At 48.7% G+C, this 17,411-nt stretch overlaps 1 protein-coding gene across 3 annotated transcripts in view; it reads right to left on the bottom strand.

The window, feature by feature from the left end:
* The window catches only part of TFG (trafficking from ER to golgi regulator), a 40,033-nt gene extending 22,859 nt beyond the window's left edge, over positions 1-17,174 (bottom strand). For 2 of the 3 annotated variants that reach the window (XM_065401265.1, XM_065401281.1), the window contains exons 1-3: positions 17,073-17,174; positions 13,138-13,266; positions 4,527-4,735 (exon numbers count right to left, since the gene is read on the bottom strand). In XM_065401265.1, coding sequence (XP_065257337.1) covers positions 4,527-4,710 — 184 coding nt within the window. In that variant the 5' untranslated portion in view covers positions 4,711-4,735; positions 13,138-13,266; positions 17,073-17,174. The remainder of the gene's footprint in view (positions 1-4,526; positions 4,736-13,137; positions 13,267-17,072) is intronic. The other variant, XM_065401273.1, reaches the window with a different exon arrangement.
* Positions 17,175-17,411: the final 237 nt, after the last annotated feature.

Raw genomic sequence — 17,411 nt, 5'->3', positions numbered from 1 at the left:
ATTACCTCTCCTGTTTATTCATCCAAGGATCGCATTAGCCCTTTTTGCCAAACGCTGGGAGCTCATGTTCAGTTGCTTGTCCTCTATGAACCCTAAATCTTTTTCAGTCACTGCTTTCCAGAATACAATACCCTATTCTGTAGGTATGGCCTGCATTCCTCGTTCCTAGATGTATAACTTTGAATTTGGCTGCAATAAAAAGCATTGTTTGAATGGAATAGTTTACCCTGCAATCCAGATTGCTCTGTATGACTGTCCTCTCACCATTATTTATCACTCCAATCTTTGTTTAAAATGCAAATTTTATCAGCAATGATTTCACATTTACTCCCACATCATTATGAAAAAATGCTGAGTCGTGCCTACCACCAATCCCAACAGGTCTCCACTAGAAGCAACCCAACTCAATATTTCCCCATTGACAATTACTTTTTGATCTCTGTCAGCCAGTTCTTAATCTATTTGACGTGTGCTTTATTGATATTATATAGTAAATTTTTAATCATACTGTTCTGTGACAGTTATATGTTTCACTGATAAAGGTAATCTCAAAGAATAAAATCAGGTTTCTTTGACCAGATTTATATGCCATAAAACCATGCAGACTAGCATTAATCATATCCTTTAATTCTTTATCAGATGAATCCCAGACCAGGTTTTCCATTATTTTGCCCAACGCTGAGCTCAGGCTAGCCACCCTATAGTTACCTGGGTCATCCTGCTTGCCCTTTTTTAACTCTGGTATAACATTAGCATTCTTCCAGTCTTCTTCAATTTCCGCAGTATTGCAAGATTTATTAAAAATTATCATCAGGCCAGAGATGATCTCAGCAAACTCTTTTAGTACTCTCATGGGTACATGTCATCCAGGCCTACTGATTTAAAAATGTTTATCACTAGTAGATATTATCTAACATCCTCCTAAGTTACTATTGGACTGGAAAGTATGTCATCCTTATTAATATGAGTATATCATCCGGTTTCTTTCCAAATTCAGAACAAAAATATTTATCAATACTTCTGCCTTTTCTGCAAACAATTTTACCCTCTCTATCTAGTAACGGACCTATACAATAGCTAGAATTTCTTTTGTTCCTAGTATACTTAAACTATTGTCCTTAGTCCTGCCAACCATGGCTTGTCCTCTAATGTCTTTAGCTTCCCTTATTAATTTTCTCCACTTCATAAATTCTAATTTATACTGATTGCTATTTCCAATTTCTGCCTTAACTTCACTACTGAATCTAGACAGGCTTTTTTCCAAAGTTGTACTCTTTCTTGTGAAATTGTGGAATTTTGGCCATCTAATAAACTCTTGTTAAAAAACACCCAGTTTCATTCACATTTTTCTATCTAAATTTTTCCTCCCAGTCAATTTATCTCATAATTTTCCTCATCTTTGGGAAATTAGCCTTTCTGAAGTACCAAGTTTATCTGTTACTGATTGAGACTGTCCTCTGCCCATACTGAATATGATCAGGTCATGATCACTGGTCCCTATGTACCCACCAACTTCCAGTTATCTATCATGAGGAGGTAACTCTATTTTGGACATGATGGATGCAATACTTTTTGTGTTAGACAACCATCTATAATTTTTAGAAATTCATGTTTTACTGCTGACTTCATGAGCTCTCCACCATATACCTCTGTAACAGGCTACACTGGCCTTTAAGCACAGAGGGGGCCAGAGAACCCTGTTTCAGGAAGGCTGGAACAAAACAAAAAAAAGGGCCTAGAAGTGGCCGAAGACAGAGCAAGAGAAAGGAAGCAGTCCCAAGGGAATTAGCAGGTAGGGAAAACCCAGGCTATGCTCTCTTTAAGGGCCTGGGACAAGAAGGCCTGTAGTGTAGGGTACAGCAGTGCTTCTGTCTCTCTCAGCCAACTGAGATGAACAGGGAAGGAGGGCTGAGGACTCCTGATCCCAGATGAGAGAGACTGTCCTTTAGTCCGGCCCCAAAAAGAGAGATATGAACTCCTGATCCAAGGAATGAACTCTAACTCAGCCAAAGGAAGGAGAAACTGTTTAATTAGCTAACCCAATTCCGGAGTGAAAGTGTTTTTATCCTAAACATGCTCTGAGATAGAGCTGTGGATTCCCGAGGCAAGGGGGAAGAGGCTGCTTTAGTTGTACACAGCTCCAAGAGGAAAGTAATACCCTACTATCCTAAAAGCAGGGATCTGAATAGTACATTACCCAGGGGAAAGGGCTGTAGACTCCTGGTTCCTGGAAAACACAACTAATAGAGTTATTACCTGCCAAAGAAACCTATCTGAATCCTCACACCAACCCCAGAGGGCCCTGAACTAAAAAGGTTGAGAGGGAAACTGAGGCAGGGCACCATCTCAGGACACGTGGGGCATGCTGAAGGAGGCCACTATACAACAGTATCCCGACCTGAAATCACCCCCCATTACAGCACAATTTTACTTTCCCTCCATTAGGGCAGATACTTGAGTAGTAACTCACTCTGTTCTCTGGTCTGATTCAGTCGTCTGTAACTTGACCCCTACTAGTATCCCCTCCTAGGCTTGCTTTGTTAGCACACTGATCCATACGAATGCAACATCATATGGTTCTGGGTTATCAGTAACTAGCAACCCATGTTTATTTTGCAAACACAAAATAAAATAAAATGAAAAACTCACCCCACAGTTTGCTGCAGCAGGGTTGAGCCCAGCTCCCCGATCCAGGCTTCACGACCTAGCACACAGGGTCACAGCACTACTCACTCAAATTTGGCCCAGTTATCCCTCTGTCATGGCAGAGGGGCAACCGGCCCAAACCTGAGTGGTGCTGCAACCCCATGTGCAAGGTGATGCCCAGAGCAGGGAGCCTGGCCCAGCCCCTCGGGACAGGAGTCACCTCTGCAGAATGAGTGCAGGGGGGCTTGCTCTGCAATCCCCCATCCCGCCTCCCCCCCAGTGGCAGGACCCCAACTCTTCCCACACCCACAGAGATAAAATGGATAAAACAAAACACTAAATTCACAAAAAAATAAAATGAAAAATGATTACAAATTTCTATCAGTTTTAAAACAGGAAATGATGTCTTTAAGAGCAACAGCACAGTATTTATTAATTAGGAAATGGGAAGGGCTGTTATGATTCATTAATTGGTGAGCGTGGGAGAAGAGTTTCTTAGTTGTTGAGAGAAGAAAAGCCTTTTCACATGAGCAAAACAGCATGTACTATTATCCACTTTTACTTGGTCTCCCCTCTCCCCCTTTTTTGTAGTGTGGGGCCATGACAGTATGTATAAAATCCTGAAAGATCTCTGACCTCCACCCCACTAAATCAAAAGGTGGCACAATTACTGCCCCTATTGGTTCAACATCTCAAAAAGGGATTATAAAATTTAGTGTTTACAGTGGAAAATACAAACAGAAGCAAGCATCTTTTCAAAATGGAATTTACATGTTAAAGTATTTTCCCTGACTATAATATCCCCATCTTCATTTAGAACCCTTTACAAATGGTTCTAGCTTAAATTAAGAACAACTGTTTTATTGCATGGTGCTGTTGTCACATTATTGGAAACTGAAATTATCTTCAGAGGAGTAGCTTAGCAACATAAACATCTCCACAACTAATTCACTGGCAAAAGGTACCTGCGGGTAGGGGGTTTAGCTCAAAACACGATATTAAAAGTAAGTTTACTATCAATCCTGCACTCAAATACAGTGCTATCCAGTTGGTTCTCCCCCACCCCCCGAAATACACCAGATTTCTTCAATACTGAAGTGGAAGACTCATTTTTGAGGCTATATCAATCTATGAGATTTTTTGTGGATACATTAGATATATTGTAATTGTGTGACCTCTTTTCCCATGGAGTCCAACCACCATGTTCAATGGTTCAATCACTGCTGATGAGGAAGTACTTAGGAAGAAATTAATTCCTCTTAAGTTTTTCCTCTAGAACTGTCCAGAGGGTTTCCTTATGTTTTACAGGACATGGCCCCTCTCTCCCTGTGGAGAATTCACGTTTAGCTAATGCTCCAGAATTCTAATATATAAAGGTGTTTGCATGGTGACAAAGGTAGAAGATGCCATTTTCAAAGTTGTTGGAACTGTTTTTGAAAGGCCATAAGGTTTTCTTCCAACAAAAGGCAGCTGCCACAGAGAAATCAAAAATGATCCCTACACAAAAGACCAGACTGAGTTAACGCTGATTACGTCTCTAACTATCCACAGCTCTGATGACAGGAAAAAGGTCAGACGAGTAGAGAGCACGGATACTATGCCAATGTCAACACCTTACTGTGGCAAAGAAGAGACTACAGGAGGTTGGAGCCATGAATCTTTTTGTAACCTCCCTCTAATCTTTCAGGTACATGAAGAAATGTGTAGTATAGCCTCAACAGAAACAGCTTTTATAGATTAGAATAATCTCATAATATAAATAGTTTATATATCCCAAGAATGGGAATATCCAGAAGCAATTTTCAAAAGGTGAGTTTTATGGCAGTTTGCATTCCCACATAAACTGTATCTAATCAATACCATTAACAAGAAAACCCTACCTTCATCTTTATACTTTATTGTGACTTCGTCATTGCTCAGAAGTTTTCCTCTGAAAACTCTCTGCATCATCAGCACTAGCTCATCATAGGTGATGTCCTCATTATGAATAGGAATTCTCCTAATATCCTCCCCCAGCTGAGCTTTAATAATCAGCTTCCCACTTAAATCCAGCTGTCCGTTCATGGTGGACTCCAGATCTCCTATAGACCTGTTAACAAAAAACATTTACACAACATCTTTTAGAAGATGATTTGTTTCCCAACCACCACAGTCCTATACAATACACAGTTCTGTAACTTTCTGGATTTCAAAAACATTATTGTGAAAATATGCTCTAGAGCAGCTTTCTATGCAAAAAAAACAGTTACTTACCTTCTGTAACTGTTGTTCACGTCCATTACACATTAGGTGTGCGCGCGCCGCGTGCACGAACGTCGGAAACTTTTTCCCTCAGCGGCTCCCGTCGGGCCTGCAGGGTCTCCCCTCCCGCCAGAGTGGCGCCCCGCTCTAGCGTATATATATCCCTGCTGGCCCGACCCTCCTTCGGTTCCTTCTTGCCGGTGACTCCGACAGAGGGGAAGGAGGGTGGGAAGTGTAATGGATGTGAACAACACATCTCGAAGAACAACAGTTACAGAAGGTAAGTAACCGTTTTTTCTTCTTCGAGTGATTGTTCACGTCCATTACACATTAGGTGACTCACAAGCTTACCATTGGAGGAGGGTAGGAGTCAAGGAATAACTGATTGAAGCACAGCCCTGCCGACAACCGCATCCTCTCAGGTCTGATGATGGATCGCGTAGTGGGCTGTGAACGTATGCACCGACGACCAGGTGGCTGCTTTGCAGATTTCCTGGAGCGGAACCTGTGCCAAGAAGGCCGCCGAGGACGCTTGGGCCCTACTTGAGTGAGCCCTGATCTCCGGGGCTGGTACGTTGGCGAGCTCGTAGCACGTGCGTATGCAAAGCACAATCCATGCCGACAAGCGTTGCGTCGAAATAGGTTGGCCTCTCATTCGCTCCGCAACGGCAATAAACAGCTGAGTCGATTTGCGGAATGGCCTGGTGCGGTCTAGATAAAACGCCAAGGCCCGACGGACATCCAGGGTATGCAGGCTGCGGTGGCTGGGGTCCGTATGGGGCTTGGGGAAGAACACCGGTAAACAAATGTCCTGCCCCATATGAAAGTGCGTGACCACTTTTGGAAGGAATTTGGGGTGCGGCCTCAGTTGCACCTTATCCTTATAAAAAACTGTATAAGGAGGTTCCGAAGTGAGGGCTCTCAATTCCGATACCCTCCTAGCCGATGTGATGGCCACGAGAAACGCTACCTTCCATGAGAGGTGCAGGAGGGAGCAAGAGGCTAGGGGTTCAAAGGGCGGCCCCATGAGCTTAGTGAGGACCAGGTTGAGGTTCCACGCGGGGACCAGTGGGCGCGAGTAGGGAAACATCCTCTCCAACCCCTTGAGGAATCGGACTACTGTGGGGTTGGAGAACACCGAAACCCCCAACTCCCCAGGGTGGAACGCCGATATGGCAGCCAGATGCACCTTAATTGAGGCGGGGGCGAGCCCTTGATGCTTGAGGTGTAGCAAGTAGTCTAGAATTGATGGGATTGAGGCCTGCAGAGGCTGGATGTGGTGAGGCTCACACCAGTGGGAGAACCGTTTCCATTTGGCAAGGTAGGTCGCTCTTGTGGAGGGCTTTCTACTACCAAGGAGGACTTGCTGGACCTCATGAGAGCACCCGTGCTCCCTATCGTTTAGCCAGAGAGAAACCACGCCGTGAGATGCAGCGACGGTAGGTTCGGGTGGAGCAGGCGACCTCGGTCTTGTGTGATGAGGTCGTGATGGAGGGGGAGGGTTATCGGAGTGGACACGGACAGTTCCAACAGGGACGTGAACCAGTGCTGACGTGGCCACGCCGGGGCAATAAGGATGACTGTCGCCTTGTCCCTGCGGGTTTTGAGGAGGACCCTGTGGATGAGCGGGAATGGGGGGAAGGCATACCCCAGGCTCCCGCCCCACGGGATTGCGAAGGCATCTGCCAATGAGCCCGGACTGCGGTTCTGGAATGAACAAAACTGGGGGCATTGGCTGTTGTCCTCGGTGGCGAGGAGATCCACCTGGGGAAACCCCCACCTCCGGAAGATTGAACGCAGGACGTCCTGCTTCAACGTCCACTCGTGCATGAGATAGGACCGGCTGAGGTGGTCCGCTAGTCCGTTTTAGACCCCCGGGAGATATGTCGCTAGTAAGTGGACTGAATGGGCTATGCAAAAGTCCCAGAGGCGGAGTGCCTCGTGACAGAGGGGAGAGGACCGGGACCCGCCCTGTTTATGTAGAACATGGCGGTAGTGTTGTCCGTCAGAACCGACACGCTGTGGCCTCTTATGGTAGCGTGAAAGGTTTGGCAGGCGAGGCGAACCGCCCTTAGCTCCTTCAGGTTGATATGAAGCAACTTTTCTTCCCTGGACCACAAGCCCTGAGTGCGCAGGTCCCCCAGGTGCGCCCCCCAACCCAGGTCCGACGCGTCTGTTACTAACGTCAGAACGGGCTGTGGGGCGGCGAAAGGGACTCCCGCGCAAACCTGCTGCCAATCGAGCCACCAACGGAGGGCGTTCGACACCCGAGCCAGGATAGTCACGACCAGGTCTAAGGGGTCTCTGTTGGGGCGATATGCTTGGGCCAGCCACAACTGCAGCGGCCTGAGTCTGAGGCGGGCGTGTCCGACTACGTGGGTGCAGGCCGCCATGTGCCACAAGAGTTGTAAGCAACATCTGGCCGTGGTCGTGGGGAATTGCTGGATGGAGCTCACGGCCTTCTGAATGGCCAGGAACCTCGACACGGGGAGACTCGCCCGTGCCGCCACTGAGTCCAGGACTGCCCCTATGAAGTCCAGTCTCTGCGTAGGGACCAGTGATGACTTGGGTACATTGACCAGTAGACCGAGTTCGTGGAACACCTGTAGCGTCAATGCCACATGGGAGCGAACCTCGGCCTCCGACCGGCCCGCTAGGAGCCAGTCGTCCAGGTATGGGTAGACGCGCATCCTTCTTTTTCGAAGAAAAGCTGCTACCACGGACATGCATTTCGTGAATACGCGCGGGGCTGTTGCCAGGCCGAAGGGCAAAACTGTAAATTGGAAATGGCGCTGGCTGACAGTGAAGCGCAGGAACCGCCGGTGGGCCGGTCGGATAGCGATGTGAAAATAGGCATCTTTCATATCGAGGGCAGCGTACCAATCCCCCGGATCCAGGGATGGAATGATGGTACCAAGGGAGACCATGCGGAAACGTGGTTTGAGCAAGTATTTGTTTAGCTTGCGTAGGTCCAGAATAGGACAAAGGCCCCCTTTTGCTTTGGGAATGAGGAAGTATCTTGAATAGAACCCTTTCCCTTTGAGGTCCGGAGGAACCTCTTCCACCGCTCCTACTGTGAGGAGGGCCTGCACCTCTTGCAAGAGGAGTTGCTCGTGAGAGGGGTCCCTGAAGAGGGACGGGGTTGGGGGGTGGGAGGGAGGGGGCGAGGAGAACTGAAGGGTGTATCCTGCCTCCACCGTGCGTAGGACCCAGCGGTCCGATGTTATACGTGACCAAGCACAGTAAAAACGGGACAGGCGGTCCCTGAAACACAGGGGGGGATCCGGAACAGAGGTTGGTACACTGTCCTCGATCGCAGCTTCAAAACCCTTGTTTGTTTCCCGGCTGCGGTTTGTTTTGGCCCCGATTTTGGCCTTGGTTGGGCGTGTTGTTGCGTCTACGCCTGTTATCCCTGCCCCTCCTGCGGTACGGCTCCTATCTAGGACGAGGGTGGTACTGCCTCTGCGGAGGTTGGGGCTTGAAGGGCTTCCTCTGCGTCACTGGGGTGTGCATCCCCAACGACTTGAGGGTAGCTCGAGAGTCCTTAAGGCTGTGTAGTCTGGCATCCGTTTGGTCCGAAAACAAGCCTGAACCCTTGAACGGAAGGTCTTGGAGGGTGTTTTGCACCTCTGGGGGAAGGCCGGAAGCCTGCAGCCATGCCGAGCGTCTCATTACCACTCCTGACGCAATTGTCCTAGCGGCTGCGTCAGCGGAGTCAAGTGAGGCCTGTAAGGAGGTTTTGGCCACCGCCTTCCCTTCGTCTACTAAGGCAGCAAACTCGGGTTGCGAGCCCTGAGGCAAGGCTTCCTTGAACTTGGACACCGATGCCCAGGAGTTGAAATTGTGCCTGTTCAGGATCGCTTGTTGGTTCGCGATCCGCAGCTGGAGGCCTCCGGACGAGTAGACCTTTCTCCCAAATAAGTCCAAGCGTTTTGCCTCCTTGGCCTTGGGGGCCGGGGCCTGTTGGCCATGTCGCTCCCGTTCGTTGACCGCGGAGACGACCAGCAAACATGGGGTTGGGTGGGAGAATAGGAAATCAAACCCCTTGGATGGGGCGAAGTATTTCCTCTCTACGCCCTTTGCCGTAGGCGCCGTGGAGGCTGGTGTTTGCCATACGGTCTTGTAATTAGATTGGACCGTTTTTATGAGCAGGAGCGCAATCCTGGAGGGGCCTTCCGGGCTTAGAATGTCGACCATAGGGTCTTCCTGCTCTACGGTTTCCTCTGCCTGCAACCCCAAATTGAGGGCTACTCGGCGGAGCAGGTCCTGGTGTGCCCAATGGTCAATCGGGGGAGGACCGGACACTGTTGTGCCCGCCACGGCTTCGTCTGGTGAGGAGGAGGAGGAGGTCATGGCCTTTTGTGCGTCCTCTTCCTCCTGTAACTCCTCATCAGCAGGGCGCTCCTCCGGAGTGCGTTCTCTGACGTGGGCCTGAGACGGTGCCGGGCTCGGTGCCGAGTCGGCCCTTTCCCTTTCTGGCAGCCTGGATACCGTGGACTCCCTGCGGGAGGGTGGGCGCCACCGTGGGGAGCGGGACCGGTGTCCTGAGGGGCCCGAGCTCGAGGTTCTGGACGGGGGGCCTTGTTGATGGTAGGCCCAAGGGGTCCAGAATGGCCATTGCCCTGGGTGGCCCCACTGTGGTTGCCAAGAGGCTTCGTGCTCCCTACTGGCCTGCGCTCTGTGGGCATATTTGCTGGAATGGCCCGAGTCCACCTCCGAAACTATGGACGGTGATCTAGAGGGCCACGGCGGTGCCGGTCCGGGGTTGGAGAGCGGTGCCTTCGTGACCGGGACCGGGAGTAGCGCCGTGCCGACCTGGACCTGGATCGGTACCGGTGGCCCCGGGACCGGGAGCGGCTGCGGGAGGACGGTCTCAGGGATCGCGCGACCGAAACGTCCCGGTGCCTGCTCGAGCAGGGCTGCTGGACCGGTGCCTCGCGTCTGCTGGGGCCCGACGGTTGTGCGGCCCGCTGCGCGGAGGGAAGCCGGGAGTCCACCGAGGCGGAGCTCTACCGGGATTGGCGCCGCGAACGGTGCCGAGATGTCGACCGTGATGGGCGCATCATCGCCGGCTTGCCTTTGGACGGCAGTCTCGGCAGAATGTCCTTAGCGCGGAGGGTGCCTTCAGCGGACAATTCAATGAGGTCCTTTGCTGCCTCAAATGTGTCCGGGGTGGAGGGCTGTTCCAACAGTTCCTCCAGCCCTTCCTCCTCACTCGACGCGCCTATCCCGGGGCTCGACGGGCCTTTCGGCGCCGGAGCCACTGGCACCGGGATCTGTGTTGGGACCGCAACAGCTTTAGTGGCACTTGCGGTCTTCGCGGGCGCTACCCTCTTGTGAGGGGAACGTCCTCGGGCCTTGGGTTGGCCCTTCGGCTTAGCCGGCGAAGAGGACCGGTGCCGGGGGTGTTCCCTCCGAGCCGGTGCCGTAGGCTTAGGTTGCCCCGCCGGCATCGGATCCCGAACCAATGCCGGGGCACTCCGCACCGAGGTTGACAGTGCCGTAGAAGTGGAGGGCTGTAACGCCGACTCCATGAGCAGCTGCTTAAGGCGAAAGTCTCTCTCTTTCTTAGTCCTGGGCTTGAAAGCCTTACAGATCTTGCAGCGCTCCTTTTGGTGTGCTTCCCCCAGGCAACGGAGACATGATTCGTGTGGATCACTCAATGGCATAGGCTTGCGGCACGTGGCACAAGCCTTGAAGCCTTGGGCGTGCGGCATGCCCCGCCGCCCAGGGCCGGTGCCGCTGTTAGCCAAACACCTAACACAAAGAGTTTAAGCCTTTGTAAAGAACTGATAACTGCTAGCTTAACACTAACTACTAACTACTAACGAACTGATAACTGTAACACTAATTACTACGCTAAGGGACACTCTCAGATGAGAGACAGAGTTGTTCCAACTTCGCCACGGACGGTAAGAAGGAACTGAGGGAGGGTCGGGCCGGCAGGGATATATATACGCTAGAGCGGGGCGCCGCTCTGGCGGGAGGGGAGACCCTGCAGGCCCGACGGGAGCCGCTGAGGGAAAAAGTTTCCGACGTTCGTGCACGCGGCGCGCGCACACCTAATGTGTAATGGACGTGAACAATCACTCGAAGAAGAACTATGTTCTCTCAATTGTTAATTTATGAGCCATTTCACAACTGTTCAAGCACAAAATGGAGATTTACAAAATGAGATATTTAAAAACAATCTTTTCACTGTGTTTTAAGCCAAATTTTAAAGTTCTGAGATGAAATATAGGCTTTTTACTGCCCATAAAGCTTAAGGGGAATAAATATTTTTGTTCAAAATGTAGCTTTTACCATGTTATAATGTAGGTCTTCATGTAGGTATATTTACATGTAAAATAATTTAGGATTTGTATTTGAGAGAGACGTATTTCATGGAGACTAGGAACACTGCAAAAGCACTTTGCCTTGATAAATAAAAAAGGCATGTATGATCATCTCTCTAGCTATTTCTATGGGACCCATAAATATGGTATCTCACAGCTACAAGTAATGTAGATAAAATTCAAAGCAACAATGCGTGTTATTGTTTTGGACAGTGGAGGAGGTTTGGCAGAACGAGAGTTTGGTAGGAGGATCAAATTGGGACGTGCGTCACTCTGGATGCATGCGAAAAAGAGGAAATGAGCCATCTAAAAACTGGTTTCATTATAAGTGGCTAGATCACACTTAAGCTTTCCTGCAAAACCAGTATATCTGATCCCTAATGCATGTGTCATGTTTTAAGATGCAACCAATAAAGAGAGAAAACTACATCAAAACCATTTTTCACAATGTTTTTTTTTTAAATAAGCAAAAAATAACCCATTTAAGCTATTTTTAAATTTCAGTTTTTTCTTCAGCCTTTTTTACATTCCCAAATTTGTTGAGAAGTTAAATACACATAGAGAGCTTTCTTATGCAGTTCTGAAGCTTATAACTATTCCTATATTAAGAGAGCAGTCTCCAAATCAGAAGTTGTAACTTCGATGAAAGTCTGGATTTTAACACTTGAGTTAATTTTTTTTTTTAATTTCAATAAAAATATACAGCTTGAAAATTACTACTTTGCCTGAAACACCAAATTTCAGAAAAACATCAATCAGAAATCCTCAACAATAAATGTTAACTCAAAAAAAGTATATAGTAGGAAAGATTTTGTTTGCCAAAAATATTTCATTATACCACTGTGCAGAAAAATGTTTCTCAAGATAGGGGTGCAAAGGAAGCCTGGGAAACACCATTCTTTTCTCTCCAGATCTTTGAATAATGCCAGGGAACACCAGGCTCTGGAGTAGGAGGAAATAAGAGGGATTTCTTCATTATCCTGATACCTTCAGAGGAGACCTGTGAGAGCTCAGAAGTTAGGAAGCCTTACAATTCAAAACCCCTGCTGCCAAAGAGGTAGACAGACAGGAAGGTGTACTGAAGAAAGGGAGGGGCCATTGGCTTGGGTATTTTTGATTCTTCCCAATTTCCTTTGAAAAAATCCTTATAGGCACATGCAGGAGACTAGATATACACTTTTTTTTTTTTTTTTTTTTTTAAGGACATACTGTTTAAAGCATGTTTATTAGAAACTTACTTAAGTTGATCAATTTTAAAAGTTTTCAACATGAAGAATCTCTCTTTCACTTTACAGAACAAGGAAAAAAGTTTTTCCAATAAAGCCTTAAGTATGTTACATCTTGATGCTTCTCCACATATTTAGCCCAGTGTTTTGACATCCGATGATACACCAAAATATACTGTGATGCTACAACACAAGTACTAAGGCCTTAACTCTGGACTTCTGTTCTTTTGTGATTTCATCTGAATCTAACAGGTTTTCCTATATAAAAGGCAATAGTTTTGTTCTGACTGATGTGCTTACTATATGGCGGCTTTCAAAAAAAAAAAAAAAAAAAAAAAAGCAGCAGTTATATTACAAAAGTCACTTCTTTTTGGTAGTTCAGAAAAAGGGACGGGAATTAGACAGGCACAGAGAGTGTGCTACTGTATTATACAGCCCTCTTCACTGCACTAAGAGTGCCTTTAAGGTCAGATGAAAGAGACACTCGCTGAGCAAAGTACTGAAGCTTGTACTACGGCTATGGCATTGTTCATGTTTTTTGAACACGGGAATTTACACTCCAGGGCTTGTGAGATGTCATAAGTTATTGGAAAGAAGTATTATGAAAACTGTTTTTATGACATATTCATATCACCTCTAGATCTTCCTTTACTTCCTTGCTACCAATATCTTTTTATAACAGTAATTACCTTGTCTTACAGATTTGCTAGACTGTTTTCCAGGTTCCCCGCTTCACTTACAGCTGGCGTTCAGATGTCCTGCCATGCACTGCCAGAAACTATGCTGATCAGTGATCGATTATAGATAGGGCATGGAATCTGCATCAGAAAACCAAGAAGAGTTAACTTATTGTGAGTCTTCACTGCAGCTATATGCTTTTCATATCATCCAACTTGGCATGTTACAGGGAAGAAATAGAAAGAATTTACTTTAACAATTTGATATTTAAACTCTGAGTAACAGTGAAGATTGTATTTCACCCATAACATATTTTACCACCTTTAGTAATTTTGCTTGACAATTGCTAACAGTCTAGATATTCACTTTCAAAACAGACATGATAAAAGGGGTCATCACCCAAAATACACATATATTGTTTAAACATCTTTTCTAGTAACCTCCATCTTCTCAACATCCCAAAATAGATTTTAAAAAATTAAGTTTAAATTTTAGATTGATTTTGCAATATTATAGCCCAGGCCTCAACTTCCTGATTAGAGGCTGGAGCAGCTCTGACATTAAGTGAAAGTCCTCAGGACAGCATGAGGACAGGGATTCTTTGGAGCAGAGAAGTGCTAATGTCACTTTTCCACAGGAAAAAGAACCAAACTGCACACAGGGCCAGCTCTGGCTTTTTTGCCGCCCCTGACTGGACAAGAGGAAATATAGTGGCAATCATGGCCAGAGAGTCACAGCCACTGAAAGGCAGATTGCTCTTTAGAAAAGAAAGCTAAGGGACAAAGGGAAAGGTGGGCAAGAGAGAAATGCCTTCCTGCCCCACTACCAGGAGACCTTCATTCCCTTTTGGTAGGTTACTGCAGCTTGCCCTGCTCAGGGGCTCTTTCCCTAAGTGACAGATTTACAACTCCCTTTCTACAAACAAGCAACTGTTATAGGGGTAGAATGAAGCTACTGAAAGCTCCATGCTATTGCTGCTAGAGAAAGGTGAAAGGTAAATGACTCCTGCTACAGAGACAAGGAAAAGGTAATGAGACATGAACCAGTTCAATGACATTTTGTTCACTCCCCTAACTGAAGTTGAAGACAATTGTCAGCAGCCACAACTCTCACCTCTCTGGCTGTCTCCGTCTAGACCAGAGGTGGGCAAACTATGGCCCGCGGACCACATCCGGCCCGTGGGACCATCCTGCCCAGCCCAGGAGGCTAGCCCCCGGCCCCTCCCCTGCTGTCCTCCGTCCCGCACAGCCATGCCACCACGCGGGCAGTGCTCTGGGCGGCAGGGCTGCGCGCTCCTGCAGGGCAGTGCGGCAGCGTATCTAGCTCCGGCCAGCTGGCACGGCTGCCAGACATGCTGCTCTGAGAGGCATGGTAAGGGGGCCGGGGGATTGGATAAGGGGCGGGGAGGTCCTGGGGGGCAGTCAGTGGACAGGGAGTGGTTGGATGGAGCAGAGGTTCTGGGGGAGGGGCGGTCAGGGGACGGGAGGTTGGATAAGCATAGGGGTCCTGGGGGGCCTGTCAGGGGACGGGGGTGTGGATAGGGGTCAGGAGACAGGGAACGGGGGGGTTGGATAGGCGCAGGGTCCCAGGGGGCCTGTCAGGGGGCAGGGGTGTGGATAGGGGTCGGGGCAGTCAGGGGCCTGGTAGCAGGGGGGGTTGGATAGGGGGTGGGGTTCCAGGGGGCAGTTAGGGCAGGGGGTCCCGGGAGGGGGCAGTTAGGGGGACAAGGAGCAGGGGGGTGGATGGGTCAGAGGTTCTGAGGGGGCAGTCAGGGGGCAGGAAGTGGAAGGGGGCAGATAGGGGGTGGGGGCCAGGCTGTTTCGGGAGGCACAGCCTTCCCTACCCAGCCCTCCATCCAGTTTTGCAACCCCAAGGTGGCCCTCGGGCCAAAAAGTTTGCCCACCCCGGGTCTAGACTCACAAGGAGACAGAGGGACTGCAGATCCCAGCCCCCTCTAGTCAATCAATGCGGCTTCTTTGTATATAGAGAAAAGGGGGTGGGGACAGCGTAACGTCACTCCACACATTGCACTCAGCTTTGTAGTAGGGACTCCAGTTGTCTAACCCTCATGCTGCTCTGAAAACGTTCCTTCATTATGTCAGAGCAGCACCAATGGCTCTTGTTCACAACCAGGAAGTGGAGACGAGGCCTATAAAATTACAAATTTGATCTCAAATTTTAAAAATTATATATGCGCTTGTGTATGTACGTAGTGTACTCTGGCACGAGAATCACACTTTAACCTTACTAGCAACCATAAGAATCACCTCTATAGCCTTGAACCCCAGGGCTAAAAGTGGCCTCCAGATACATGGAGTGTACCACTGCATACATTGTTAGGGAAAATCAATTACAGTAACATGCTTACATAAGCACTTTAGATTATTTGCTAAGATTACTCATGGAAATCCACTTCATATGTCTCACACAAAAAGAGAACAAGAAGAAGCTTCTAACTGCAGTTGGTTGTCCAACTCTTCTCCACCCTGCATGAGGTAATTATATAGGATTTAAAAGAAAGATCCTAATGATTGCATCTGTTTAATTGTTATAGAAAATGATGCAAGCTATTTCACTGTTGATATGTACAGCATTCACACTGTATTTTCTTTCTGTGTGTCTATGATGTAGCTGAATGTCAGATTTCCTTTGAAACAGCTTTCCAGCAAAGATACCCAATGAAGGAATGCTGATCTGCTTCTGATAGTGATAACTTAGCTCTACTTTGTCTTAAAAATCCAAACATTCTAAATAAGATAAAATCATCACATTTGAATAAGGTAATTTCTCACCAAAAATTTCTTGATATTTCTCCATAATTTCTTCCATATTTGTTAATGACTAAGAATTCTCCCTCCCTCATAGCCCATCTTCCATTTGCATCTGGTAATTAAATCCATGCTAAATTTGTGACCTCACAATCATTTCTATAGCAAACCGATATCATAATCCTCTGATTTGCCTGCAGGTTCATATAGCAGAAGCAGAGCTAGGAGCAGGGAAAGCCCTACTAAACAAAGCTTTAAAAGACAAAACACTCCTTTTCTCACTGAAGTAAAAAGATAAGTGATGGCAACAGAAGAGCAAAACGAATATGGGATTGTCTACATTGTCTGTGAATTTTAAAACAGAATAAGGTGGGGTGGGAAGTACAAGCAGATTAGTTATTCCCTATTAACTACATATATGGACATTCATATTATGGACTAAGGGTATGCCTACAATACAGTGGCACAGCTATTGCACTGCAGCTATGCCACTAAAGCACCATAGCATAGACACTTCCTATATCAACAGAAGGGATTTTTCTGGTGATATAGTTAATCCACCTTTCTGAGAGGTGGTTACACCAGGGGTTAGGGGTGACCCTAACTGCGTCACTCAGGGTGCAAAATTTTTTGCAACCCTCAGTGAGGTAGCTGGGTTGATCTAATTTTTAAGTGTAGACCAGGTCTAAGAGTGCCTGATTCTGAATGAGCGTGAGGTAGTGGATCAGGCCAGACAGGAATACAGCGCTCTACTCCCGTGTAGACAGGCCCTAAGAACGGGGCCAGCCCCACAGCTGCTCCTGGGCTCTGGAGAAGTAAAACTGACCAGATGCACGTGAACTTCACAGAGATTTGAGGGGGGGCCGCAGCCGGCTCCTCTTTCCCCTCCTCCAGCGGGCCTGATCCCAGGAGCAGCAGCCAAGGCCATTCGCCCCGGAGCGCTACTTCGGGCTGTGCCGAGGCTCCCCTGGCCCGGGGGGGAGGGGGGCTGGGCAGTAACACCCCCTGCGCTGGGGCTCCCGGCGGGGGAGGGGCCGAGTCCCCGGGGAGCTGGGGGATAGTTTACAGGGGTCTCCCCCCCGACCCCATGGGGGAGGGGCCCGAGCCGCGTCCCCTCGCGCGTCCCCGCCCCCATTCAGCCCGGGCGGCGCCGGCTCGCCCCGCTCCCCGCCGCTTACTCCGGCTGCTCCTCCGCCCGCTGCCGCCGCCGCCGCCCGTACGTGGCAGGGGAGAAGGGCTGGATCTCGGCTGGTGCCACTGCCGGGCCGTCGCGCAGGCGCACTCGCCCCGACGGAAGCTGATGGCGGCCGAACGGCGCGCGCGCACTGATGGAGCGAAGCGCCGGAGCAGGCCAGACCAGACGAAGGAGGCCGCGCGTGCGCAGTCAGTGATCTAAGGCTCCCATTCACAGCAGAGCCGGCCTTAGCTTTACGCATGCGCTGGTACGGCGACGGCTAGGGCAGTAGTGCGCATGCCTAGTAAGAAAACCCCGCCGCCGCCGCCGCCGCCAGTCGAAG

This window comes from Emys orbicularis, chromosome 1 (assembly GCF_028017835.1).
Source record: "Emys orbicularis isolate rEmyOrb1 chromosome 1, rEmyOrb1.hap1, whole genome shotgun sequence".
Classification (NCBI taxonomy): domain Eukaryota; kingdom Metazoa; phylum Chordata; order Testudines; family Emydidae; genus Emys; species Emys orbicularis.
This window is presented reverse-complemented; position numbering and strand designations above follow the sequence as displayed.